The following is a 26,627-nucleotide window of genomic DNA, read 5'->3' as shown; positions in this document are numbered from 1 at the left end:
TCAGTGTATCATCTTAGTTCATTTTATTGTTTTAATCTATTGTTTTTATAATCTTATATATTTACTGCAGGGTGTAATTCACATCCGGTCCTCCAGGTGGCGATATAACAGTGCACGCTCATTCCGTGTCCCACTCAACAGAAGAAGAAGACATTCGGATGTTATGGAGGCAATGAAAGGAAACTCTTCTGTCATCTAAAGTTTATTTAATGAGCTTTACTGAGAGTTATCTTCTCCTTCATGTAGAAACAGATTTATATGATTTCTCTGAGACTTCATGGAGACTAAAGTTCCTGCTGTGGTGAACCCTCCTTATGGACACGTTCTAACCAAGGAGAGGTGGAGGAACTCTCTGCTGGTTCAGAGCTTAAAGGGTAATAAACATGTTATTTTAATGGAGCAAGGGGCTTTACAGTACCTGCTGTTATCACTACTTATATAAACACCTTATTTTAATAGAGCAAGGAGCTTTACAGTGTCTGCTGTTATCACTACTTATATAAACACCTTATTTTAACAGAGCAAGGGGCTTTACAGTGTCTGCTGTTATCACAAGCTTATATAAACATGTTATTTTAACAGAGCAAGGAGCTTTACAGTGTCTGCTGTTATCACTACTTATATAAACACCTTATTTTAATAGAGAAAGGAGCTTTACAGTACCTGCTGTTATCACAAGCTTATATAAACACCTTATTTTAATAGAGCAAGGAGCTTTACAGTACCTGCTGTTATCACTACTTATATAAACACCTTATTTTAATAGAGCAAGGGGCTTTACAGTACCTGCTGTTATCACTACTTATATAAACACCTTATTTTAATAGAGCAAGGAGCTTTACAGTACCTGCTGTTATCACAATTTATATAAACATGTTATTTTAATAGAGCAAGGGGCTTTACAGTACCTGCTGTTATCACTACTTATATAAACATGTTATTTTAATAGAGCAAGGAGCTTTACAGTGTCTGCTGTTATCACTACTTATATAAACATGTTATTTTAACAGAGAAAGGGGCTTTACGGTACCTGCTGTTATCACTAGCTTATATATGTGTCGGTATTTCTGCATGGTAACACCAAATCCTGCTTTAAAATAGAGTTATTTAAGTGCATGTATTCAAAGGGGAACACAAACACCCTGCTTATTATACATGTGTAATGTATTCAATCATTACAGCTGCTGTCATTGATCCAGATCAGTTGTAATTCTGAAAACTGTCTTTATTGTGTAGTAAACAAACTTTAATTCAACACACGCAGCAAAGCTTGACTACCAGGGGCGTGTCTAGACTTTTTGGTGCCGGGGGCCCTGACCCACCCAAGGGAGGGGGGGATCAAGTTTGTGTTGCAGGATAGTTTCCACAAGTTGTGCAAAAACCTCCCTAAGTATAAAGTTAATACTTAGTTCTGTTATTTTATTTTAACCGCCATTCAATGCACCTGGCATCCCGATCTGGATCTCATCAAGCTTTCAGAGATATGCTGCAGATCTACCTCTCAAGAAGCTGCACAGGTTTAGTGTATGATATCTTTAGATGCAGACCATGCTGTGGGTTGAGATGATGTTGATGTTACTAAAAGTTTTTGTCTTTCTTCCAACACTAACGGCCAGATTCCACCAGATCTGTGTCCGGTCCGTCACAGCACCAGATCTTATAGGTTTCTATTCTAGTCAATGTGTTAGCTTCCACTGGATCCGCTCCGTTGCGTTCTGGTGCTCATTTCCTTTCCTTTTATTCCCTTAGCAATCATTCCTTTCCTCAGCTTACTTTTCCTTGACTTTCCTATCCTTAGCGCTCACTTCCTCTCCTTTCCTTCCCTAAGCACTCATTTCCTTTCCTTCCCTTAGCACTCATTTCCTTTCCTTTCCTTAGCAATCATTTCCTTTTCTTTCCTTTCCTTAGCGATCATTTCCTTTCCTCAGCTTTCCTTTCCTTAGCGCTCATTTTCTTGCCTCAGCTTACTTTTCCTTTCCTTTCCTTAGTGTTTACTTCCTCTCCTTTCCTTCCCTTAGCACTCATTTCGTTACCTTCCCTTAGCACTCATTTCCTTTCCTTCCCTTAGCACTCATTTCCTTTCCTCAGCTTTCCATTCCTTAGCTTCTTTTTCCTCTCCTTTCCTTGGCTCATCTTTCCTTCACTTACGGCCAAATTCCACCGGATCTGATAGGTTTCTACTCTAGTCAAAGTGTTAACTTCCACTGGATCCGCTCCGTTGGGGTCTCTGATCCAGCAGGTCTGAGTCCTCCGGATCAGATACACTAGACTTCTATTTGTGCCGGATGCCGGAGCACGACGCATCAATCTCAACAGAGCAGATGGAGCGGGACAGGAAGTCAGGTTTCACCAAAACCAAATGAAAACATCCGGTTAATTTTCAGAATAAAAGACTCTGTGTTATCACCAGATCGTATTTCACTTAACTACAACAACAAACCAAAGTCATGATGAGCGGAGCCAGACCTGGAGTCAACAGGTCAGAGGTTTTCAGAGGACCAGAAAGACAACATGGATGAGGAGAGGAGGAGGAGGAGAATCCTTGATTCAGGGATTACAGAAGGGGAAACCTCGGTCACATGACTCCAGCTGTCTGGAGGTCCTGCTGTTCTGCCCAAGCCCGTTTTATCCTGCACAGTTCATTATTTATTGTGCTTATAGTGTACAATACATGTTCTCAATTCTGATTGATTTTGTACATTATTAAATGTGTTTTTTTATTCTTGATTTCTTGATTTCACTCCCTCTGTAAGAACATGCTGCTGCTCTGAAAGCTGTTATCATAACTTATTAATCCTCTCTTCATCTATGTCTCTTTGTTCTTGTGAAGCACTTTGGGCTGCGTGCTTGTAGGAGTGAGAGCTGCTGTACAAATGAAGCAGGATTGGATAACAACAATGTAAAGGCTTTTAAACATTTCTATAAAGCTCCTGCAGTAAACAGCTTTACTTTCATAACAATAAGGAAAGGGATCATGTAGGAAAGTTAAGATCAGCACATGGGTTGAATAGACTCTCCTCTTTTCTTCTGCTGCAGGTGCAGGTGTGAAACTCCTCTTTGAGAACGAGCTCGGCGTTGCAGATTTCCACCTGCCCAACAAAAGCTGCATCCTCTACGTGTCAGAGTGCGACATGGTGGCGGGGAACAGCTACAAGAGGAAACTGGTCCGCTACAGAAATGTGAGTCTGATGCTCGGATAAAGCCGTGCTGCTGAAAGTCTCCGTGTGTTATGAGCTGTGTGTGTGTGTGTGTGTGTCCTCTCCTCTCAGAGCAGCAGCAGTTTCCAGGAGCTGGTGCTGGTGGAGAACACCCGGCTCAGTGAGCAGTACTTCCCCGCCGTGCAGAAGTTTGTGGTGTTTGACCTCGGCCTGACTCTGCTGCCGGTGAGCGGGCAGGCCGAGGCCTCGCAGCTCATCGCTCAGACGGTGAGAAGTGAAGACGAAACGACAGACCTGCAGCAGATGAGATGTTTTAAGAAACCTCCTTTCACAGTCAACATCACTGATCATGTAACACCACCTACCTGTGAGTGGGACATGTGAGGCAGCAGGTACACTAATGTTGATTTTCCAACCTGTCCTGATCCCATCCAGGTCCACGGGGGGGGCAGGGAGAACCCCTTCAGGAGGAGAACTTCTTCCCGGCTGTTGGACCCGCTCGTCCTCGCTCTGGTGCAGCAGGTCCCCGGGGTCGGCAGGGTCAAAGCTCTGGCCCTGCTGCAGCACTTCTCCAGCCTTCAGCAGCTCTGCAACGCCGCCCCCGCCGAGCTGGAGCCCATCGTGGGTCAAGCTGCGGCTCAGCAGATCCACGGCTTCTTTCACAAAGCGTCCTGAAGGCTCGGCTCCGGGTCTGGTTTTGACCGGGAAGGTTCCAGATGTAACTTCATAGTGTTTCTACGCTTTAAGAAACAATGAGATTTCTGCTGACTGTGTGGGCGGCCATGGTTTAAAGACATTTCCCACACTAACACGGAGCAACATGCTGACTTAGCTGATAAAAGAGAGCTGGTTTAGGTCTTTGGATTTGTCTGCTTGTGATTTTGTTTTTATTTGTACTCTGCACTTTTGTATCTGTAATAAATGAAAATCAGTTGTTCATATTGATGTTGATTTTTTTCACATATCAAAGCTTTTGTTTCAAATGTGATTGAGAATCAGATCTCATCAGCTAATTCACATCTTAGAAACACTGATAGTTTTTGAATCACATGACCCAGGGGCAGTGGTGGACAAGGTACATGTCTTCATGACTTAAGTCAGAGTATGGATCCTCCTGGTCAAACATTACTCCAATACCAGTGAAAGTTGTTCAGTCAGATTCTGACTTGAGTTAAAGTCCTGGCATGAGTGATCCTCCTGCTACCTTCTGTTTATCTAGAAGACATGATTTCATATCTAAAGAGTCTACCATGAAATCTAAACTAAACTAAGGACTCTGCAGCTTTTTAGACGTAAGGCTTTCTCATAATTCTGAGATAATTAACTCGTTAATTCAGAAAAACAGAGCAGAATTTATTTCTCATGTGATCGCAGTACGCTTCAGTAAGTTACCCAAAAAGTGAACTAAAGTTCAGTACTCAAGTAAGTTTACTTTAGTGTCCACCACTGCCTGGTGGTTCACTAGCAAGGACCACGCCACACAAGGATATAAGTTGAACATTTAATGAATTAGTTGTGCGTGGTGTGCCCAGCAGAAGGAGACTCAGGATGGGGGTTCCGTCTCAGCGTTATCCTGCCGGAGCTGATCTTGACCCAGGTTGTACCTGGAAGTAGACAGGGCATAGAAGGAGCGAGCACGAGTTGAGTAGGAGAGGACAAGGAAATAGGTTAAGTGCAGTAGAGTAAGGTGAGGGAGGGTGGGTTGAAGAATCACGGACAAGCAGTTGGAGTAGGCTGGCTACGTTTAAGAAGGCTTGTCAGGTGATTGAGGGTGTGGTTTAGGCGTGGTCCTGCTCCCGAATCTAAGTTAACACCTTAACTTCATTTATAGAAAACACATTTTCAATTAGAAAAAAACCTTTTACAACAAAAACGAAAAATCATTTCCACACTACTTATGTTTGTCAAATTGTGGAAGAGGATTAGGGCCACTAGAGAAATTTAAAAAATTGCAATTTCGAGAAAGAAAACTCCACATTTTCAAGAAAAAAATTGAAAGTTTATAAAGTCGTGAATTTATGCAAAATCAAACTTGAAGTCGTACATTTCAAGGAAAAACATACATCTCCATAAAACTGAATTTGTAGATAGTTAACAAGCTACCCTTTGCCCATCTCACTGCATCATGGACCCACTGACAGCCTGATCAAATTGTACTTCCTACTTGGACTCAGCAACAAGGAGATACTTCTGATTTTAGCCCAGAATAAGATAAGATCCTCCTTTATTCATCCCACAACGGGGACATACATGGAGTTACAGCAGCATACAAGAAGGTGTACAGAACAAGAATTTAACAAGAATATATATAGGAAAGAAATGTTCATCAGAGACGACAGCTTGGTCATAATCCTCCTGTCAGCCACCACCTCCACAGGGTCCAATCATCACATTATTATAAGCATCCGGACTTTAAAAAAACTAGACAGTTTCGAGTTTGATTTCTCATAGATTTACAACTTTATAAACTCACAAATTTAGTTTCAAAATAAATTTCAAGTTTTCTTTCTCGAAAATTCATTTTTTTTAAATGTCTCTAGTGGCCCTAATCCTCTCCCGTCTCTAATGTTGTAACATTATTCTAATGTTTATTTTATACAGTCTATGGTACAGTCTATGATTTTATACAGTCTATGGTTTTATACAGTCTATGATTCTATACAGTCTATGGTACAGTCTATGGTTTTTACAGTCTATGATACAGTCTATGATTTTATACAGTCTATGGTTTTATACAGTCTATGGTTTTATACAGTCTATAGTTTTATACAGTCTATGATACAGTCTATGGTTTTTACAGTCTATGATACAGTCTATGGTTTTATACAGTCTATGGTTTTATACAGTCTATGGTTTTATACAGTCTATAGTTTTATACAGTCTATGATACAGTCTATGGTTTTTACAGTCTATGATACAGTCTATGGTTTTTACAGTCTATGATACAGTCTATGGTTTTATACAGTCTATGGTTTTATACAGTCTATGGTTTTATACAGTCTATAGTTTTATACAGTCTATGATACAGTCTATGGTTTTTACAGTCTATGATACAGTCTATGGTTTTATACAGTCTATAGTTTTATACAGTCTATGGTTTTATACAGTCTAAGGTCTTATACAGTCTATAGTTTTATTCAGTCTATAGTTTTATACAGTCTATGGTTCTATACAGTCTATGGTTTATACAGTCTATGGTTTTATACAGTCTATGGTTTATACAGTCTATGGTTTTTATACAGTCTATGGTTTTATACAGTCTATGGTTTTATACAGTCTATGGTTTATACAGTCTATGGTTTTATACAGTCTATGGTTTATACAGTCTATGGTTTTTATACAGTCTATGGTTTATACAGTCTATGGTTTTATACAGTCTATGGTTTATACAGTCTATGGTTTTATACAGTCTATGGTTTTATACAGTCTATGGTTTATACAGTCTATGGTTTATACAGTCTATGGTTTTATACAGTCTATGGTTTTATACAGTCTATGGTTTATACAGTCTATAGTTTTATACAGTCTATAGTTTTATACAGTCTATGGTTTATACAGTCTATGGTTTTTATACAGTCTATGGTTTATACAGTCTATGGTTTTATACAGTCTATGGTTTTATACAGTCTATAGTTTTATACAGTCTATGGTTTTATACAGTCTATGGTTTTATGCAGTCTATGGTTTTATACAGTCTATAGTTTTATACAGTCTATGGTTTTATACAGTCTATGGTTTTATACAGTCTATAGTTTTATACAGTCTATGGTTTTATACAGTCTATGGTTTTATACAGTCTATAGTTTTATACAGTCTATGGTTTATACAGTCTATGGTTTTATACAGTCTATGGTTTTATACAGTCTATAGTTTTATACAGTCTATGGTTTTATACAGTCTATGGTTTATACAGTCTATAGTTTTATACAGTCTATAGTTTTATACAGTCTATAGTTTTATACAGTCTATGGTTTTATACAGTCTATGGTTTATACAGTCTATGGTTTTATACAGTCTATGGTTTATACAGTCTATAGTTTTATACAGTCTATGGTTTATACAGTCTATGGTTTTATACAGTCTATGGTTTATACAGTCTATGGTTTTTATACAGTCTATGGTTTATACAGTCTATGGTTTTATACAGTCTATGGTTTATACAGTCTATGGTTTTATACAGTCTATGGTTTATACAGTCTATAGTTTTATACAGTCTATAGTTTTATACAGTCTATGATACAGTCTATAGTTTTATACAGTCTATGGTTTTATACAGTCTATAGTTTTATACAGTCTATAGTTTTATACAGTCTATGGTTTTATACAGTCTATGGTTTTATGCAGTCTATGGTTTTATACAGTCTATAGTTTTATACAGTCTATGGTTTTATACAGTCTATGGTTTTATGCAGTCTATGGTTTTATACAGTCTATAGTTTTATACAGTCTATGGTTTTATACAGTCTATGGTTTTATACAGTCTATAGTTTTATACAGTCTATGGTTTTATACAGTCTATGGTTTTATGCAGTCTATGGTTTTATACAGTCTATAGTTTTATACAGTCTATAGTTTTATACAGTCTATGGTTCACACCAGACACAAATAAAACCAATCCTGCGTGTGAATTGATTTTAAAGTTGATGAAAAGATGTGAGAATTTGTGAGAGTTGAAAAATCTGATCTTCAGTGAATCCATCACGGTCACGCCGCGCTGGCCAATCAGCGTGCAGATCCTCCGGTGACGTATGACGTGAAGTACGTACCGGCTGCGTTTCAATGATCTGGAAAATGGAGGGAAACTTGATCCCGGACTACAGGACAGCCTCAGTTTGAATCTTTACTGAACAGGAATAAAAAGGAGCTCAGTGTGGGACAGTGTGTGAGAGGGTCGGATTATCTGGTAAGTTTTTAAAACCTTTGTCTGTTAATTATTTGTTAATTAGCAAGTTGCCTTGTTTAGCATAACTCTGCTAATCAAGCTATTCGCGGGTAAATGTAGTCTCCGTGACGTCACCCGTCTGTTCCTGAAGCCGATCGTCGGCGGCAGCCATATTGGAAATGCTGAACTCAACCTTTTTATTTACAGTCTATGATCTGAACCTAACTGCTGTGGAGCTGCTGTGAGGTACAGAGGCGGGCTTTGAGCCTCCTAGCTAACAGCTACAGTGTTCCCGCCTGTCAGCTTTGCCTCTCAGAATGGAAACAATCATGATCTCAATATCTTCTGGTAAGTAGTTCAAACCTTTGTCTGTCACCGAGGGCGTGGGTTTGATTCTGATATTGGTGAGTATTTTTTTTCTTTATAAATATTCATCTTTGAATTGTTCATAGTTGTAACACTCCATTTGAGTTCAGAATTAGCATCATGAGTTAACTTCCTCTCCTGGACTGCAGTATTCCAAGCAGCTGATGTCCATGTAGTTCACATGCACTGTATTATTTACACCAGTGGTTCTCAAAGTGCGGTCCTAGAACCCCTAGGGGTCTGCAAACCATAGTGTGGGGGTCCTTGAAATAATTATAAAAAAATCTGATAAATTATAAAATTGTGCTGTGTCATTAAAAACAGCATATATACATTTCAATCAGGAGAGACACAATTTGAATATTAAAGATTATTTATTACAACTGAATGAATGATGAAACTTGACAGAAATCTTTGGCGTAAGGACTCTATGGGGATAATGTTGTGAGCGTAGGACGCATGAATTTGGCAGCTGAAGAAATCCCCCTAGAGTCCAGACTCTGGTGGTGGTGGTTGATGATCCTAGGAATTGAAGACTTTGCAGAGACCAGGTGGAGATGGGGAGGTGGAGGGGTGCACACCATCAATGCAAGAGGAACTAGCTGGAGAGAGAGACGCATTTAAAAAGACCGCAGAGAGTTGACAGGCTGACGATAAGGGCGTGCCACTGAGCTATTGGATGACGCAGCTGCTGATTAACCAATGACAGCTCCGGAGCCTGCAGCTGGAAGCGGGTGAGCTATTGAACGAGGGAGAGGAGAGTTAAACAACTGCTGTGATTGCTTTATAGTCTTCCTGTCTGAACTTTCGCTAGAGCTACAGATGAGGACCATTTGCGCCAATGAAACCAGCCTATTGTGCCCATTACTCCCACCCTAGTTAGCTTTGGGCCAATAGAAACTGATATGACTGTGACACTCGCATCGATCTGTCACGTATCACTCATTCACACTTCACTCACAACTGTTCATGCCACTACTTAGCTTTGTTTACTACCTCGCGAGCATGGAGCCATTTCTAAATCAGTTCACATCGTCAAGTGATGCTAAGCCCAAGCTAGCTAAATCAAGAAGGGAATGAAGCCACCCAAGCTAAAGCGACATCTGATCACCTGGAATATAAGGACAAAACTAAAGACTTTTTACAGCGAAAGAGAGAGGAATACATCCGCCAGAAAACACAGATGGTGAAGTGTTTTCTGTTTATCACTGTGGAACAAATCTGAAGAAGTATTTAGATTGATAAGTTTTACAATTCAAATAGTTCCAAAGGCATCTAAGAGTGCAAATGGTAGTAAGCTTAAAGGGGACATATCACGCTTTTTTCATCAACATATATTGGTCTAAGAGGTCCCCAAAACATGTCTTTAAAGTTTATGCACAAAAAAACACTTCGAAATCAGATTTTGGTCTGCCTGAAAAGTCCTCTTCTGCATTCCTCATCAGAACACTCTGTTTTCTCTCTGACCACGCCCCCTCCGGAAGTGGATGTGCCTCGGCTCTCCAGCACGTTGATCTAATGTTTACATGTTGGCTGAATATACACGGCTGCTCAGAGATCACGTTACTTCAACCCTCTGAATCTGATCCTGACGGAGAGGCGCCTGTAGCAGGACCTTTCTGAACGATTGGTCACAGATTTAGTGTTTCTTGTTGTTTTATTTATCAATATGTAGACGTGTGTCTTGGTACACAGCTACGAACATGTAGCTATGCTAACTAGCGCTAGCACTTATCCATGATAAATAAAAATCATCCACTAGATCTTCAAATCTGCAGACGTGGGGAGTAAAACCGACCTCTACCAGAAAGGCAGCAGGACCTTTTATGAAGGATTGGTCACAGATTTAGTGTTTCTTGTTGTTTTATTTGTCAGTATGTCTACGTGTGTCTTGGTACACAGCTACAGCTACAGCTACAGCTACAGCTACGAACATATAGCTATGTGGCTATGCTAATTAGCGCTAGCACTTATCCATGACAAATAAAAATCATCCACTATATCTTCAAATCTGCAGACGTGGGGAGTCAAAGCGACCTTTGTGTTTATTAAGACAGCCTACAACTAGCATGCCTCCCTCCTAAGCTCCTTGTTAGCACACATGTGTGCAGGGAATGAAAAACGGAGGAGGGGTTGAGTTGTATTTTATACAGTCTATGGGCTGAACAAGCTCTGAGCTCTGACTCCGTGACAGACCGGATATTGTTGTTACGTAACAAAAACACGGAAGTCTGAAACGTCTGGTTTCACACACATTTACAGAAAGGTGGAGAAATCAGAACAGGGGCAGAATGGATTTTTTTCATTCTCGGGGGGGTTTGTAGACAGGGACACAGATTTCAGGTGGAGAACCATTAAAAAGTCCATTTTGCATGATATGTCACCTTTGATCTGTGTTACAATTATGAGGGGTCCTTGGTAAATGTTCTCAGCTGTAAGGGGTCCCTGGCCCCAAAAAGTTTGAGAACCCCTGAGTTACACCATTAGGGGGCGCCTGTGAGTCAGGGGCAAAACAACTCAGAAGTTTTGTGAGAGGAAGAATGTTGTTGTTGTTGAGAGAAGTTAGAGAAAGAAGCGTCAGTATCCCAAACAGCTGAGATGGAGTTTTGTGTAATGTACATCTTTAAGTAAATGAAAGAAGAAAATCGTCCTCCCAGCGTCCGCGTGTGTATCCGGCTGCAACAGAAACCATGTTTTGCATTCCTTAGTGGTTGCCTATGAGGGGGGACTACTTTCCTCTGGTCTGTTGAAATAGATTCTAATGTCCATCTTTCTTTTCTTGCCTGCTGACATCCTCAGACATGAGTGCACCATCAACACTAGTGAAACCTGCAAGGGAAACAGCCTACAGAGAGCTAAGCCAATCAAAAAACAGACCGGTCTCAAAGACGTATTTGGGAGGCTGAAGTGGGAAAGGATGGAACCCTTTGTGTGCCGCATGAAGCACATTTTTCCCCCTTCAACCTTAATAATGGTGGGAACTTTTCAGCCATCGTTTGGGATTAGTAGGGACACGTCCATACAGTCCATACATAATTCTACGCCACTGTCTGTCACTGTCTGTCACCAGCTATTGGTTATACTAGCAAGCCATTCATTTCTCTTCTGTTAGGTCTGAAAATAGTCTGACAGATTTTATTTTAAAAAGTAATTTCTATAAGTTTTCTGTCCATCGTAAAGAAATACACTTTTTGTTTCAGAGACTTGAGTTATCAAGTTTCTTAACAGACTACAGTCACATATGGAAGTGGAAACGGGGCAGAGCTATACTGAGACAAGGATCAGCACTGAGAGGTGTTGACATGTCGTCTGAAAGTGAAAGTTAGTCTGAGTGTGAGCCGAGCTGCAGTCGTGTCCGCAGGCGATCCGTCTTTCTTTGTTTCTACAGACAAATTCATCTGAAGTTTTTCTGAAACTGAACATCAGAATCTGTCCGTCACCGGTGAGTACACTGACCTACAAAGACAGAACACACTGATGAGACATTTTCAGTTTAGGTAGAACCAGAGCCAGAACCTCTTTTTACTCCTGTTGTACCAAAAACAAGTACGCTGTGCTAGCATGAGCTAACGCTGACACTTTACCTCTTTGGCATTAATTCAAAACCGGAACAGGTCAGACCAGAAATTCTCCTGAAGCTAAATATAAACCAGGGTTCAGAATGTACTCAGATCTCTGACTGAACAATTCAAAGAACAGTAAAGTTGTAATGTAATGAGAATCAAGTCGTAATGTTACGTGAATAGAGTGGTAATGTTAAAAGAGTTTTCATGTTTTTTTCCTCAGATTAAGGAAATGTCTGCTGCCAGCTGTCTTCATACTGAGGATCAGTTCCTGTGCTCCATCTGTCTGGGTGTGTTCACTGATCCTGTCACCTTATCCTGTGGACACAACTTCTGTAAAACCTGCATCACTAATCACTGGGATGTAAATGTCCCCTATAAGTGTCCCAACTGTCAAGAGTTCTTTTACAGAAGACCTGAGCTGAAGGTCAACACCTTCATCTCTGAGATGGTCGCTCAGTTCAGACAGTCAGCTCAACACGAAGCCAGCAGCAGCAGCTCAGAGCAACAAGTTTCCAAACCAGGAGAAGTTCACTGTGACATCTGCACTGGAACCAAACTGAAGGCCCTGAAGTCCTGCCTGGTGTGTCTGGTTTCTTACTGTAAGACTCACCTGAAGCCTCACCTGACAACCACAGGTCTGAAGAAGCATCAGCTGATCGACCCTGTGGAGAACCTGGGAGGCAGGATGTGTGAGAAGCACGACAAACTGCTGGAGCTGTTCTGTAAGAACGACCAGATGTGTGTCTGCGTGCTGTGCAGCGTTACAGACCACAAGACACATGATGTTGTTCCTCTGAGAGAAGAATATGAAGGAAAGAAGGCCGAGCTGGGGAAGACAGAGGCTGAAATTCAGCAGATGATCCAGAAGAGACGACTGAAGCTTGAAGAGTTCAAACAATCAGTGGAGCTCAGCAGGAAGAATGCAGACAGAGAGATGGCAGAAGGTGTTCAGGTCTTCAGCGCTCTGATGGAGACTGTTAAGAGACGCCTAAATAATCTGACGGACACGATCAAAGAGAAGCAGAGAGAGACGGAGGAACAGGCTGAAGGCTTCATCAAAGAGCTGCAACAGGAAATCTCTGAGCTGGAGAAGAGAAGCTCTGAAGTGAAGAAGCTCTCACGCTCTGAAGACCACCTCCACCTCCTCAAAAACTTCATGGCCCTGAACGCTGCTCCACCCACCAAGAACTGGACTGGAGTCAGAGTCCATCCACCTTCATATGAGGGGACTGTGGTGAGAGCTGTGAAGCAGCTGGAGGAGACGCTCAGTGAACAGATGAAGAAGCTGTTTGAGGCTGAGCTGAAGAGAGTCCAGCAGTATGAGGTGGATCTGACTCTTGATCCTGATACAGCAAATCCTTATCTCATCCTGTCTGATGATGGAAAACAAGTTCATTGTGGAGATGTGAGGAAGAATCTCCCAGACAATCCAGAGAGGTTTGATTATTGTTGTAATGTCTTATCAAAGCAGAGTTTCTCTTCAGGCAGGTTTTACTTTGAGGTTCAGGTTAAAGGGAAGACTGGGTGGGATTTAGGAGTGGCCAGAGAGTCGATCAACAGGAAGGGACCAATCACACTGAGTCCTCAGAACGGTTTCTGGATGATATGGTCGAGGAATGACAGTTGGTACTACGCTCTTTTTGTCCGTAGAGTCCGTCTCTCTCTGCAGTCTGGTCCTGAGAAGGTGGGGGTGTTTGTGGATTATGAGGAGGGTCTGGTCTCCTTTTATGACGTTGATACTGCAGCTCTGATCTACTCCTTCACTGGATGCAACTTCACTGAGAAACTCTACCCATTAGTTAGAACATTCCTCAATTATGGTGGAACAAACTCTGCCGCCCTGATCATCTCTCCTGTCCACAAAACTGAACTGTGAAATGTGATCCACAGTCTCCGCAAAGACAAAACCACACCGCACCTCTTGCAGCTTGTGTGTTACAGGTGACATCTTGTGGTGTTCAGAGGTACTGCAGGTTCATAGTCAGGACAACATTTGCAAAATGATTGTGCATCTTTTGTGACTGCTCAACTTAAAAAACAACTGTCTAATTCACAAAACACCCACAAACTTCTGTGTGCTTAGATGGGCTATTATTATTCAGGGAAAAACTCGTCAATTTCTGTGTTCATGAGTCTCATTAAACTAAAAAATATTAGAAGTGTAGGACAAATAACGAATGAACAGTGTATATGAAAAAAGTGATTTGTTTTCCTGACATTAAAATAAAGTAGTGTGAAGTTTTGTTGTGTCTGATTATTTAAGAGTCCCTTACCTTGTCACCTACAGCATGCAGCTTTAACACAAGGTTCAGATACAATCACAGCTAGGACAATTCTGCCATTACAGTCTATTAATAATACATTTTTCTGAGCTCATTCTTTCAGGTAAGGTAGCTCATTCTGCAGGTTCATGTGGCTCATTCTTTCAGGTAAGGTAGCTCATTCTGCAGGTTCCTGTGGCTCATTCTTTCAGGTAAGGTAGCTCATTCTGCAGGTTCATGTGGCTCATTTTGTCAGGTAAGGTAGCTCATTCTGCAGGTTCATGTGGCTCATTTTGTCAGGTAAGGTAACTCATTCTGCAGGTTCCTGTGGCTCATTCTTTCAGGTAAGGTAGCTCATTCTGCAGGTTCATGTGGCTCATTTTGTCAGGTAAGGTAGCTCATTCTGCAGGTTCATGTGGCTCATTTTGTCAGGTAAGGTAACTCATTCTGCAGGTTCCTGTGGCTCATTCTTTCAGGTAAGGTAGCTCATTCTGCAGGTTCATGTGGCTCATTTTGTCAGGTAAGGTAACTCATTCTGCAGGTTCCTGTGGCTCATTCTTTCAGGTAAGGTAGCTCATTCTGCAGGTTCATGTGGCTCATTCTTTCAGGTAAGGTAGCTCATTCTGCAGGTTCCTGTGGCTCATTCTTTCAGGTAAGGTAGCTCATTCTGCAGGTTCATGTGGCTCATTTTGTCAGGTAAGGTAGCTCATTCTGCAGGTTCATGTGGCTCATTTTGTCAGGTAAGGTAACTCATTCTGCAGGTTCCTGTGGCTCATTCTTTCAGGTAAGGTAGCTCATTCTGCAGGTTCATGTGGCTCATTTTGTCAGGTAAGGTAACTCATTCTGCAGGTTCATGTGGCTCATTCTTTCAGGTAAGGTAGCTCATTCTGCAGGTTCATGTGGCTCATTTTGTCAGGTAAGGTAACTCATTCTGCAGGTTCATGTGGCTCATTCTTTCAGGTAAGGTAGCTCATTCTGCAGGTTCATGTGGCTCATTTTGTCAGGTAAGGTAACTCATTCTGCAGGTTCCTGTGGCTCATTTTGTCAGGTAAGGTAGCTCATTCTGCAGGTTCATGTGGCTCATTTTGTCAGGTAAGGTAGCTCATTCTGCAGGTTCATGTGGCTCATTTTGTCAGGTAAGGTAGCTCATTCTGCAGGTTCCTGTGGCTCATTCTTTCAGGTAAGGTAACTCATTCTGCAGGTTCATGTAGCTCATTTTTTGCAGGTCAGGTAGTCCTGTGGGTTAAAGTAGCTGATTTTCACGGTTCAGGTTGCCTATGTCAGGTCAGGAAGCACAGTCAGTGGGTACAGGAAGCTCATTCTTTCAGGTAAGGTAACTCATTCTGTGGGTACAGAATATCAAATATATCAAGGAGCTATCCTTTAATAAATTCAAAATACAAATTTATATAAAAAAGGAGAAATTTAAGAAATATCTGTGTTCATGTGGAGAGGAAAGAAAAACACCAATCATTAAAAATGGAGAAACATTTATTCCACAACAAGTATTTACAGCGAGGGATCAATAAATGTACATTTATTCCATAAAATGATGATTAGCCTCTCTTCAGATTTCAATATTTGTTCTTCTCAGTGTGACGGACAGGAGAGATGATGAGGGTTGCAGAGTTTTTACCACCTTCATTAGTCTCTGGAGAAAAGATTGGGAAGAGTTTCTCCTTGAAGGACCAGCCAGTGAAGGAGTACAAAAGAGAGGCAGTATCAACGTCATAGAAGGAAGCCAGACCCTCCTCATAGTCCACAAACACCCCCACCTTCTCAGGCTTGGACTTCAGTGTTAATCCTGCAAGAGGGTAATCTAGAGCGAAGTTCCAACCGTCACTCATGCAACCAATAACACAGGATTTACTCTCATTATCCAGTTCTGTTACCATCTTCCTGTTCATGGATTCTTTAACCACTCCTAAAACCCACCCAGTCTTCCCTTTGACCTGAACCTCAAAGTAAGACCTGCCTGAAGAGAAACTCTGCTTTGATAAAACATGAGCACCAGAGCTAAATCTCTCTGGATTGTCTGGGAGATTCTTCTTAACATCAACATGATGAACTTGTTTCCCATCATCAGACAGGATGAGTGCAGGATGTGCTGTATCAGGATCAAGAGTCAGATCCACCTCATACTGCTGGACTCTCTTCAGCTCGGCCTCAAACAGCTTCTTCATCTGTTCACTGAGCGTCTCCTTCAGCTGCTTCACAGCTCTCACCACAGTCCCCTCATATGAAGGTGGATGGACTCTGACTCCAGTCCAGTTCTTGGTGGGTGGAGCAGTGTTCAGGGACGTGATGTTTTGGAGGAGGTGGAGGTGGTCTTCAGAGCGTGAGAGCTTCTTCACTTCAGAGCTTCTCTTCTCCAGCTCAGAGATTTCCTGTTGCAGCTCTTTGATGAAGCCATCAGCCTGTTTCTCCGTCTCTCTCTGCTTCTCTTTGATCGTGTCCATCAGATTATTTAGGCGTCTCTCAACAGTCTCCATCAGAGCGCTGAAGACCTGAACACCTTCTGCCACCTCTCTGTCTGCATTCTTCTTGCTGAGCTCCACTGACTGTTTGAACTCTTCAAGCTTCAGTCGTCTCTTCTGGATCATCTGCTGAATTTCAGCCTCTGTCTTCCCCAGCTCGGCCTTCTTTCCTTCATATTCTTCTCTCAGAGGAACAACATCATGTGTCTTGTGGTCTAAGTAGGGGCACAGTGCGCAGACACACATCTGGTCGTTCTTACAGAACAGCTCCAGCAGTTTGTTGTGCTTCTCACACATCCTGCCTCCCAGGTTCTCCACAGGGTCGATCAGCTGATGCTTCTTCAGACCTGTGGTTGTCAGGTGAGGCTTCAGGTGAGTCTCACAGTAAGAAACCAGACACACCAGGCAGGACTTCAGGGCCTTCAGTTTAGTTCCAGTGCAGACGTCACAGGGAACTTCTCCTGGTTTGGAAACTTGTTGCTCTGAGCTGCTGCTGCTGGCTTCCTGTTGAGCTGACTGTCTGAACTGAGCGACCATCTCAGAGATGAAGGTGTTGACCTTCAGCTCAGGTCTTCTGTAAAAGACCTCTTGACAGTTGGGACAATCATGTTGGACTTTAACATCCCAGTGATCAGTGATGCAGCTTTTACAGAAGTTGTGTCCACATGGTGTGCTGACAGGATCAGTGAACACATCCAGACAGATGGAGCACAGGAACTGATCTTCAGTATGAAGACAGCTGGCAGCAGACATTTCTACAACCTGAGGACGAAAGTGAGGAAATTCAGACTGTGATAGAATACATTTACTCTGTTCAGAGTTGGTTGTTAGTCGTCCTACATGAATCAGGAGCAGCATGCTGGCTGCTGAACTGTGTGTCCCTGAGTTGAAAGTAAGTGCTCTCTTTAACTGTATCACTGTGAACCCCAACTCCCCTAAAGTTTGGGCGCGATGTAAAGCGTTGATAACAAGCCGGGTGGTCCCTCTCCTCTTTAGAGGAGTTGGGGTTGACGAGGAAAGCCCCGGGACCTTTGAAAAGTACTACCCACCTAACAGGGGCTTTTCACGGGGGAGATTATCTACCCCTGAACTAAATATAGACCCTGGGTCCACCTATTGAAACGCATGTAGTTCAGGTGTAAAGTTCCTCTGGTCGAAAAAGGCCTACTGTAGCTGTCTTTCCTCTGTTATAGCTCCAGTCAAATATGTATGTTGTTTTATTCAACAGAGAAACATTTCTAAGACACAATATTTCATAAATACTTCAGCAGATGTTAAAAAAGTCCCAAGTGTGACCTGAGATGTAGTTGCTAGACTTGGTGTTGTGTACTCACCAGTGTTTGGCAGAAAACTCTGATGGTCTCAGTCGAACAAGAGACAGAGCGACTTCTCTTCACTGACTCAGACAAGCTTTCACTTTTATCTGAGGTGACGTGATGACTGCGCTTCAGAGCTCCTCCTCCTCTCAGCTTAACTAATATTTTGAATGAGATGTATCTTCACTTTTTGAATTCCTCTTATTTTCTAACAGTCTAAGTACGCAGCAGACACTTACGCAGAGAAAATACAACAGAAGAGAGTGAGATATTAAAGTGCGTGCTGCGTCAGGTCAACAGGCGTCTTTTACAATCCCTTTACAATCCTTCAAACACTCCAAAGTTCATCTCTTTATTCATCTTCCTGTAGCAGATTGCTTTATCACGTTGTTACAGAAAACTTCAGCTCAGCTTTACACAGATCTGTAACTTTCCTCAAGGCCATAACTTGAAAACATCTTTAGTTGTTAAGAAAGAGAAAAAAAAGGACATGAGGCTTTTTCTAATTCAGAAACTGTCTTTAATTTCATGACACACTTATCTTTACATGTTCTACAATGATTATGCAAAACAGGTTTATCTAAACGGCACATATCGGCAAAAAAAGGCACATCAAAGAGCTTCATACAAGACAGGAAATATTAAATGATGGTTAAAAGTCACAACAGACCAAAGAGAATATGGAACAATGAGAGCAGAGGTTCAATAAAGGAAGAAAGTCTGTACAAGTTGACACACAGGTGTTATTATCTGTGATTACCCGGCTCTCTTTCTCATCTTCCTGCTGTGTGAGATGCTTGATTCTGATTGGTCTAAACTCCATTGACGACGGTTATTAACTTTCACTAACATGAGCAACACCAGAAGCAAACTGATCACACGTCATGTCAAATCGGGGGCGCCAAAATCAACACCAATGAAATCTCCACAGAGGTGCTTTAAGAGGCTGAGGTTTTTACATCAACATGAATTGTACCTGTTGTTATAAATCTCCCAGAAACCCACGACTTTACATTCACTTATCATTCTTAAGTCCCAGAAAACCAAACGGTTGCTCTGCCGATGGTTGTGGACCTACGAGATGATCAGAGGGGCGGAGTTATGACCGTCCTGGTTCAGATCAGGACTGAAGTACGGGTAGAGTTTCTCAGTGAAGGAGCAGCCGGTGAAGGAGTAGATCAGAGCTGCAGTAACAGCATCATAAAAGGAGACCAGACCCTTCTCATAGTCCACAAACACCCCCACCTTCTCAGGACCAGACTGCAGAGAGAGACGGACTGGAGGGCCAGCAAGAGCTTTGTACTCATTTTTATTCCTCAAGCAGATCGTCCAGAAACCTTTCTGAGGAGTCAGGAGGATTTTCCCCTTCCTGTTGATCGACTCTCTGGCCACTCCTACATCCCACCCAGTCTTCCCTTTAACCTGAACCTCGAAGTAAGATCTGCCTGAAGAGAGACTCTGCTTTGATAAGACGCAGGGGCAAGCATCAAACCTGGCACGATTGTCTGGGAGATTCTTCTTCACATCAACATGTTTGACTTGTTTTCCATCAGCAGACAGGACGAGCTCAGGATGTGCTGAATCAGGACTCAGAACCACATTCACTCCATCCTTCTGGACTCTCTTCAGCTCGGCTTTCTGCATCTGTTCCCTGAGCGTTTCCTCCAGCTGCTTCACAGCTCTCACCACAGTCCCCTCATATGAAGGTGGATGGACTCTGACTCCAGTCCAGTTCTTGGTGGGTGGAGCAGCGTTCAGGGCCGTGATGTTTTGAAGGAGGTGGAGGTGGTCTTCAGAGCGTGAGAGCTTCTTCACTTCAGAGCTTCTCTTCTCCAGCTCAGAGATTTCCTGTTGCAGCTCTTTGATGAAGCCTTCAGCCTGTTCCTCCGTCTCTCTCTGCTTCTCTTTGATCGTGTCCGTCAGATTATTTAGGCGTCTCTTGACAGTCTCCATCAGAGCGCTGAAGACCTGAACACCTTCTGCCATCTCTCTGTCTGCATTCTTCCTGCTGAGCTCCACTGACTGTTTGAACTCTGCAAACTTCAGTAGTCTCTTCTGGATCATCTGCTGGATTTCAGCCTCTGTCTTCCCCAGCTCGGCCTTCTTTCCTTCATATTCTTCTCTCAGAGGAACAACATCATGTGTCTTGTGGTCTGAGTAGGGGCACAGCACGCAGACACACATCTGGTCGTTCTTACAGAACAGCTCCAGCAGTTTGTCGTGCTTCTCACACATCCTGCCTTCCAGGTTCTCCACAGGGTTGATCAGCTGATGCTTCTTCAGACCTGTGGTTGTCAGGTGAGGCTTCAGGTGAGTCTCACAGTAAGAAACCAGACACACCAGGCAGGACTTCAGGGCCTTCAGTTTGGTTCCAGTGCAGACGTCACAGGGAACTTCTCCTGGTTTGGAAACTTGTCGCTCTGAGCTGCTGCTGCTGGCTTCCTGTTGAGCTGACTGTCTGAACTGAGCGACCATCTCAGAGATGAAGGTGTTGACCTTCAGCTCAGGTCTTCTAATGAAAACCTCTTGACAGTTTGGACACTTGAATGTTGAATTGACGTTCCAGTGATCAGTGATGCAGCTTTTACAGAAGTTGTGTCCACATGGTGTGCTGACAGGATCAGTGAACATATCCAGACAGATGGAGCACAGGAACTGATCCTCAATCAGCAGACAGCTGGCAGAAGCCATTTCTAACCTGTGAGGACAAAATAAAAATAAAAACAAAGTTCCTCATTTATAGTTAAAATGAATCAAACGTTTTTAAAAGAAAGACTGGAGTGCACAGCTGGAGTCTGTTGAATGTGCCGTTTTTAAACATTGTTAGTTTGTAGTGCTGCTGTGTTTATTCCTCTGATGCAGGTCCATTGAGTCAGGTGTTTTATAAACATGCAGGAAGAGAGGACCCAACAGCAGACTGAGAGAAGCACTGAACACAGAAATGGCCGAACAAATATATTACTTTTCTTTAGTCCAAAGATCAATTATCTCATTCTGGGGAGGATCAGGAGTGTGCTGACAGACTTAAACAATAAGAAGAGAAAATATTCTTCTTTTTTAGTTTCTCTCTGTTTTTTGGTAGGTGGGATAGTGCACTATAGCAGCCAGAACTTTTACACTTGTACTTTAGTAACAAGCCTGAGCTGATACTTCAACTTCTACAGATGTCTTTTTAAACCCTAGGATCTAAACTTCTACCTGAGTAATGAATGTGAATACTTAGACACTTTGGAGAGCAGAGAGTCACATGTGCAAGAAAAGATTGAAGCTGCTTTGGCTGCAGGATGACGCCCCCTGGTGGACGTTTCTATCAGAGCTCAAGTTTGTGTTCAACCAGGAAACAGCTGACTGCATGTTGTCTAAACTTTAACTCTTCAGAGAGCTGACTGATTTGAGATAAGATAAGATAAAGGAGTCCTTTACTTGAGCACTTTACTTTGAAGTGTTCAGTAGTTTTTCATGTTGTGTAATTTCCTTCTTCTGAATGGATTAGAAAGTAAAAAGTCTTCTCCTGCTTTAAACTCCAGATGTTGAATCATTCTGTCAGTACATTGAAGCAGTGAGGGGGGGTGGGGGGGTGGACTCACCTTGTTCCTGCTGTTGAGTTGAGAAAAACAAACTTTGATTCGGCTGAATTTCTCCTCAGAGAGAAAGGAAGACTTGTCTGAAGTGCAGCTCCGTGGGATTCACTAACTTTCACTTTCATTTCAGGAAAAGCTGCACAGCTCCTCCTCTCAGCTCTCTGGGAGGAGGGATTACACCCTCCTTAAAGAACCTGCTTCAGGACTTTAGGAACCACATGAAGTCCAGGGACCACATTATTCAAGATACCAGAGCATTCAACTCCTACTTCTTTGCTCCTATAATCTTTAGAGACGATGTTTATTTAGTAATGTCTATGCAGTTTATTAGCTTTTTGCTAAAGCCAGCTTTGACCAGTCAGAGTCTGTTTAATCAGAAGTTGGTGTGGGCGTTGTCCTCTTAAAGGACTGAGATTAAAGTTAAATGTAAAGATTCTCTTTATGAGCTTTTCTGGAACAGAGTGAAAAAGATCAACTATACTTCTGCACATGCGTACTAGTGCAACTTCAACAGACACAAGCCTTCAGTATATAAGAGCACATGGCATCTTATGTAACACTTTCACAGAGGTGTTATATATTCTCCTGAATCCTACGGTTATATTCAACTCGGAATTTAATCTCAATTTCTTTCTGACTTCAAATTCAGAATCTAACTTAACAGAGTTCTGACTTTGGTCTAAGAATTCTGATTGTGACCTTTAATACTTAGAAAATCAGAATACTGAGATCAATGTCAAAACTCTGAGATCAAAGTTAGGATTCTGAGATCAAAGTTGGGATTCTGAGATCAAAGTTAGGATTCTGAGATCAAAGTTGGGATTCTGAGATCAAAGTTAGGATTCTGAGATCAAAGTTAGGATTCTGAGATCAAAGTTGGGATTCTGAGATCAAAGTTAGGATTCTGAGATCAACGTTAGGATTCTGAGATCAAAGTTAGGATTCTGAGATCAAAGTTAGGATTCTGAGATCAAAGTTAGGATTCTGAAATCAAAGTTAGGATTCTGAGATCAAAGTTAGGATTCTGAGATCAAAATCAGAATTCTGAGATCAAAGTTAGGATTCTGAAATCAAAGTTAGGATTCTGAGATCAAAGTTAGGATTCTGAGATCAAAGTTAGGATTCTAAGATCAACGTTAGGATTCTAAGATCAAAGTTGGGATTCTGAGATCAAAGTTAGGATTCTGAGATCAAAGTTAGGATTCTGAGATCAAAGTTAGGATTCTGAGATCAAAGTTAGGATTCTGGGATCATAGTTAGGATTCTGAGATCAAAGTCGGGATTCTGAGATCAAAGTTAGGATTCTGAGATCAAAGTTGGGATTCTGAGATCAAAATTGGGATTCTGAGATCAAAGTTAGGATTCTGAGATCAAAATCAGAATTCTGAGATCAAAGTTAGGATTCTGAGATCAAAATTAGGATTCTGAGATCAAAGTTAGGATTCTGAGATCAAAGTTAGGATTCTGAGATCAAAGTTAGGATTCTGAGATCAAAGTTAGGATTCTGAAATCAAAGTTGGGATTCTGAGATCAAAGTTAGGATTCTGAGATCAAAGTTGGGATTCTGAGATCAAAGTTAGGATTCTGAGATCAAAGTTAGGATTCTGGGATCATAGTTAGGATTCTGAGATCAAAGTCGGGATTCTGAGATCAAAGTTAGGATTCTGAGATCAAAGTTGGGATTCTGAGATCAAAATTGGGATTCTGAGATCAAAGTTAGGATTCTGAGATCAAAATCAGAATTCTGAGATCAAAGTTAGGATTCTGAGATCAAAGTTAGGATTCTGAGATCAAAGTTAGGATTCTGAGATCAAAGTTAGGATTCTGAAATCAAAGTTAGGATTCTGAAATCAAAGTTAGGATTCTGAGATCAAAATCAGAATTCTGAGATCGAAGTCAGGATTCTGAGATCAAAGTTAGGATTCTGAGATCAAAGTTAGGATTCTGAGATCAAAGTTAGGATTCTGAGATCAAAGTTAGGATTCTGAGATCAACGTTAGGATTCTGAGATCAAAGTTAGGATTCTGAGATCAAAGTTAGGATTCTGAGATCAAAGTTGGGATTCTGAGATCAAAGTCAGAATTCTGAGATCAAAGTTGGGATTCTGAGATCAAAGAATCTTGACTTTGATCTCATAATTCTGATTCATCTCTTGGAATTCTAAGAAACAATCAGAATTCTGAGATCAAAGTTAGAATTCTAGAAAGAACTTCACTTTGAAATCAGAAGCTGACTCAGAGAATTCTGAAATGAAATCAGAGTTCTGACTTCAAAAATCGAGTTTAAAGAAAAAGTTAGAAAGAATCTGCCTATCCTCCAATAATGTTTTTTTTCTTTGGACACTGGAGGCATCATCAGTTTCTCTCAGGATCATTCACTAAGGTATGGAAGAAGATTAATGAAAGAAAAATATTTGGAGGTTAGGCCAGTAAAAATAATATTATTTTTATGACTTGAAAAAAGGTATTTGGTTTTTAAATTTAAAAGATTTTTTTTAAAAGTGTGAGTTTTTATATCTAATGAGTTTTATTGATACTTGAATCCTTTATTTTATATTTAACTCTGATCTCTACCTTCTTCATTTATTTTTATTTTCACTATATTCTTTATGTTAATTTGATGCTTTTAACTTATTTTAATAACACATATTGTATTGTCTGTTGGTTTGCGTTTTGTCATAATTTTATTTCTTTTTTTAAATTTCTTTATATTTTATTTGTAACTTTTTAAATGTAACAACAAGACAAAACAAATACAATCAAATCAGACATGTGGAAGGAAATCAAATAAAATTGATAATATGAAAAATAAAATGAATAAAATAAATTAATAGAAAACGTGAAGAAAATGTTAAATGATTTTAAATGACAAAATAAACGAAGAGAAGTAATAACATAAATAGAAATACATATATGCATACACACACACATACACACACACACATGCAGCATACACATATACAGTACATAGACACACACAAACACACACATACATACACACATAAATAATGTAGAGAGAAAGCAGAGAACAAAATAAAGAGACCATATAAAGCTGTGTATTAAATAGTGTCCTCTGGAGTGCTGTGTGTCAACATTATTTTATTTCTGCTTCTTCTTTCTTTGTCAATCTCTAAAGCTCTTTGTATTATATTTGATTTGTGTGAAAGCTGCTCTATAAATAAAGATTGATTGAATTTTATTTGTTTTACTGCCTAACCTCTACTCTTTTTTTTGCAGTGGCTTTAATCCTCTTCTGTACATACAAAGGTAAAAAGTAAAAAAGGCGTAAACTTAAATGTTATTCTACATTAAAACCAACAATCTGTTGTTTCACATGAATTAAAATAAGTTATATAATATTTAAAACACACTTCATCACTTTAAGGTGGTCAGGAGCTGTGATAGATAACTGATTTATTGCTCAATATTTGATGAGATTTTTAAAGATCATTTTTATTAAGCTTATTATTCATATTTTTTTAAATGGTTGTTCAATATCAAATTTTATTGGTGACATAACTTTAGTATTGTATTCCTGCTCCACTAAACATTGTATTTGAATAATTCAATGACTCGTTGAAACACTTGATTGAGAGTTATGAAGACATCCACAATAGAAACATTCTTTATAAATCTGCTATTAGGAAACTGAAAACAGAAAAGTAAGATGTCATTTTTACCAAATATTTGTAGACGTGAATTTCAGTAATACATCACATATAAGGGAGAGATGGGAAACTGAGATTAATATTGATATTTCACAGGACTTATGGGAGGAAATGTTCTCAGAGGCACATCTATCTATCTCCAGTGTTAGCTTCTCTTCACTGACTCCCAATAAAATGTAGAATAGAATTTAAAATCCTTCTTTTAACCTACAAAGCTCTTAAAAATCAGACACCCTCGTATCTTAAAGAGCTCATAGTGCCCTGTTACCCCTCTAGAACTCTACACTCCCAACATGCAGGCTTGCTAGTTGTACCTAAAGTCTCTAAAAGTAGTATGGGAGGTAGAGCCTTCAGTTATCAGGCCCCTCTCCTTTGGAATCATCTACCAGTGAGGGTCCGGGAGGCAGACACCCTCTCTACATTTAAGAGTAGGCTTCAAACTTTCCTTTTTGATAAAGCTTATAGTTAGAGCTGGATCAGGCTTGGACCAGCTTTTGTTATGCTGCTATAGGCCTAGACTGCCGGGGGAACTGGCGCACTGGGATCCTAGCTCACCCCCTTCCCCCCAACCCCCTCATCACTTACTTTAACTCTGCCTGTCCCATTAAAGTTACTAACCATAGACCTTTCTGGAGTCCCTGAGCTCCCTTGTCTCGTAGATTCCTCTGAGCTGCCGTAGACGTCCTCCTGCTGCGGACGATCTGGACTCCAGCGGCAACAGCTTCTACGACTCGTCTCATCACTATCACTTCTCTCTCTTACTCCCCTCTATCTGTCTTTCCAGACCCAACACAGTCTCAGCAGATGTGTGTCTAACATGAGTCTGGTCCTGCTGGAGGTTTCTGCCTGTTAAAGGAAGTTTGTCCTCTCCACTGTAACTTGCTAAATACTGTGAGGTGTAATGCTCATGGTGGATTAAGGTGGGGTCAGACTGAGTCTTACCCTGTCTTGGTGTTGGGTCTCTGTTCATAATTTGACATAGAGCGGTCTAGACCTGCTCTGTTTGTTGTGATTTGGCGCGATACAAATAAAGATTGATGGATTGATTGATTGATTGATTGATTGATTGATTGGTTGATTGGTTGATTGATTGATTGATCTAGTCACTAACTCAAATGTATGGAGAGAATTTAAGTGGAAGATTATGACAAGATTCTTCAGGACACCAGAAATAGTTGCCATGATGGGCCATCTCACTCAAACCAGTGCTGGAGAAATTGTGGTGCACAATGTGGGGACCATACACACATATTCTGGACTTACATTATGGGATGGTGTTTTCAAGAAGCTTGAAGAAGTTCTCACCCAGGATTTCCCAAAGGATCCAAAGGTGGCATTACTAGGTGGAAAACT

The 26,627-nt window shown here is 41.0% G+C and overlaps 4 protein-coding genes across 5 annotated transcripts; 2 read left to right on the top strand and 2 right to left on the bottom strand.

Moving 5' to 3' along the window:
* Positions 1 to 116: 116 nt before the first annotated feature.
* faap24 (FA core complex associated protein 24) lies at positions 117 to 4,097 on the top strand. Its single transcript, XM_034684750.1, has 4 exons — positions 117 to 374; positions 3,037 to 3,179; positions 3,270 to 3,425; positions 3,594 to 4,097. Exons 1-4 carry the CDS (start codon positions 278 to 280, stop codon positions 3,831 to 3,833), a joined length of 636 nt encoding a protein of 211 aa, XP_034540641.1. The 5' UTR covers positions 117 to 277; the 3' UTR covers positions 3,834 to 4,097.
* A 3,863-nt stretch (positions 4,098 to 7,960) lies between these two features.
* On the top strand, positions 7,961 to 14,215 carry LOC117814840 (E3 ubiquitin-protein ligase TRIM21-like). Of its 2 annotated transcripts, XM_034686387.1 has the most exons (3): positions 7,961 to 8,061; positions 8,248 to 8,388; positions 12,193 to 14,215. In XM_034686387.1, the coding sequence occupies exon 3, from the start codon at positions 12,202 to 12,204 to the stop codon at positions 13,846 to 13,848; it is 1,647 nt and encodes a 548-aa protein (XP_034542278.1). In that variant the 5' UTR covers positions 7,961 to 8,061; positions 8,248 to 8,388; positions 12,193 to 12,201; the 3' UTR covers positions 13,849 to 14,215. The 2 variants fall into 2 exon arrangements, with proteins under 2 accessions (XP_034542278.1, XP_034542277.1); XM_034686386.1 differs by lacking the exons at positions 7,961 to 8,061; positions 8,248 to 8,388 and adding an exon at positions 10,786 to 11,848.
* Positions 14,216 to 15,807: 1,592 nt separating this feature from the next.
* Positions 15,808 to 18,072, bottom strand: LOC117814083 (E3 ubiquitin-protein ligase TRIM11-like). Its single transcript, XM_034685197.1, has 2 exons — positions 18,045 to 18,072; positions 15,808 to 17,472 (listed from the first exon to the last, which is right to left on the bottom strand). Exon 2 carries the CDS (start codon positions 17,461 to 17,463, stop codon positions 15,808 to 15,810), a length of 1,656 nt encoding a protein of 551 aa, XP_034541088.1. The 5' UTR covers positions 17,464 to 17,472; positions 18,045 to 18,072.
* A 457-nt stretch (positions 18,073 to 18,529) lies between these two features.
* Positions 18,530 to 21,956, bottom strand: LOC117814839 (E3 ubiquitin-protein ligase TRIM21-like). The gene is made up of 2 exons (XM_034686385.1): positions 21,614 to 21,956; positions 18,530 to 20,724 (listed from the first exon to the last, which is right to left on the bottom strand). The coding sequence occupies exons 1-2, from the start codon at positions 21,730 to 21,732 to the stop codon at positions 19,101 to 19,103; spliced, it is 1,743 nt and encodes a 580-aa protein (XP_034542276.1). The 5' UTR covers positions 21,733 to 21,956; the 3' UTR covers positions 18,530 to 19,100.
* Between the last annotated feature and the right edge of the window lie 4,671 nt (positions 21,957 to 26,627).

Source organism: Notolabrus celidotus, chromosome 6 (assembly GCF_009762535.1).
Source record: "Notolabrus celidotus isolate fNotCel1 chromosome 6, fNotCel1.pri, whole genome shotgun sequence".
NCBI lineage: Eukaryota > Metazoa > Chordata > Actinopteri > Labriformes > Labridae > Notolabrus > Notolabrus celidotus.
This window is presented reverse-complemented; position numbering and strand designations above follow the sequence as displayed.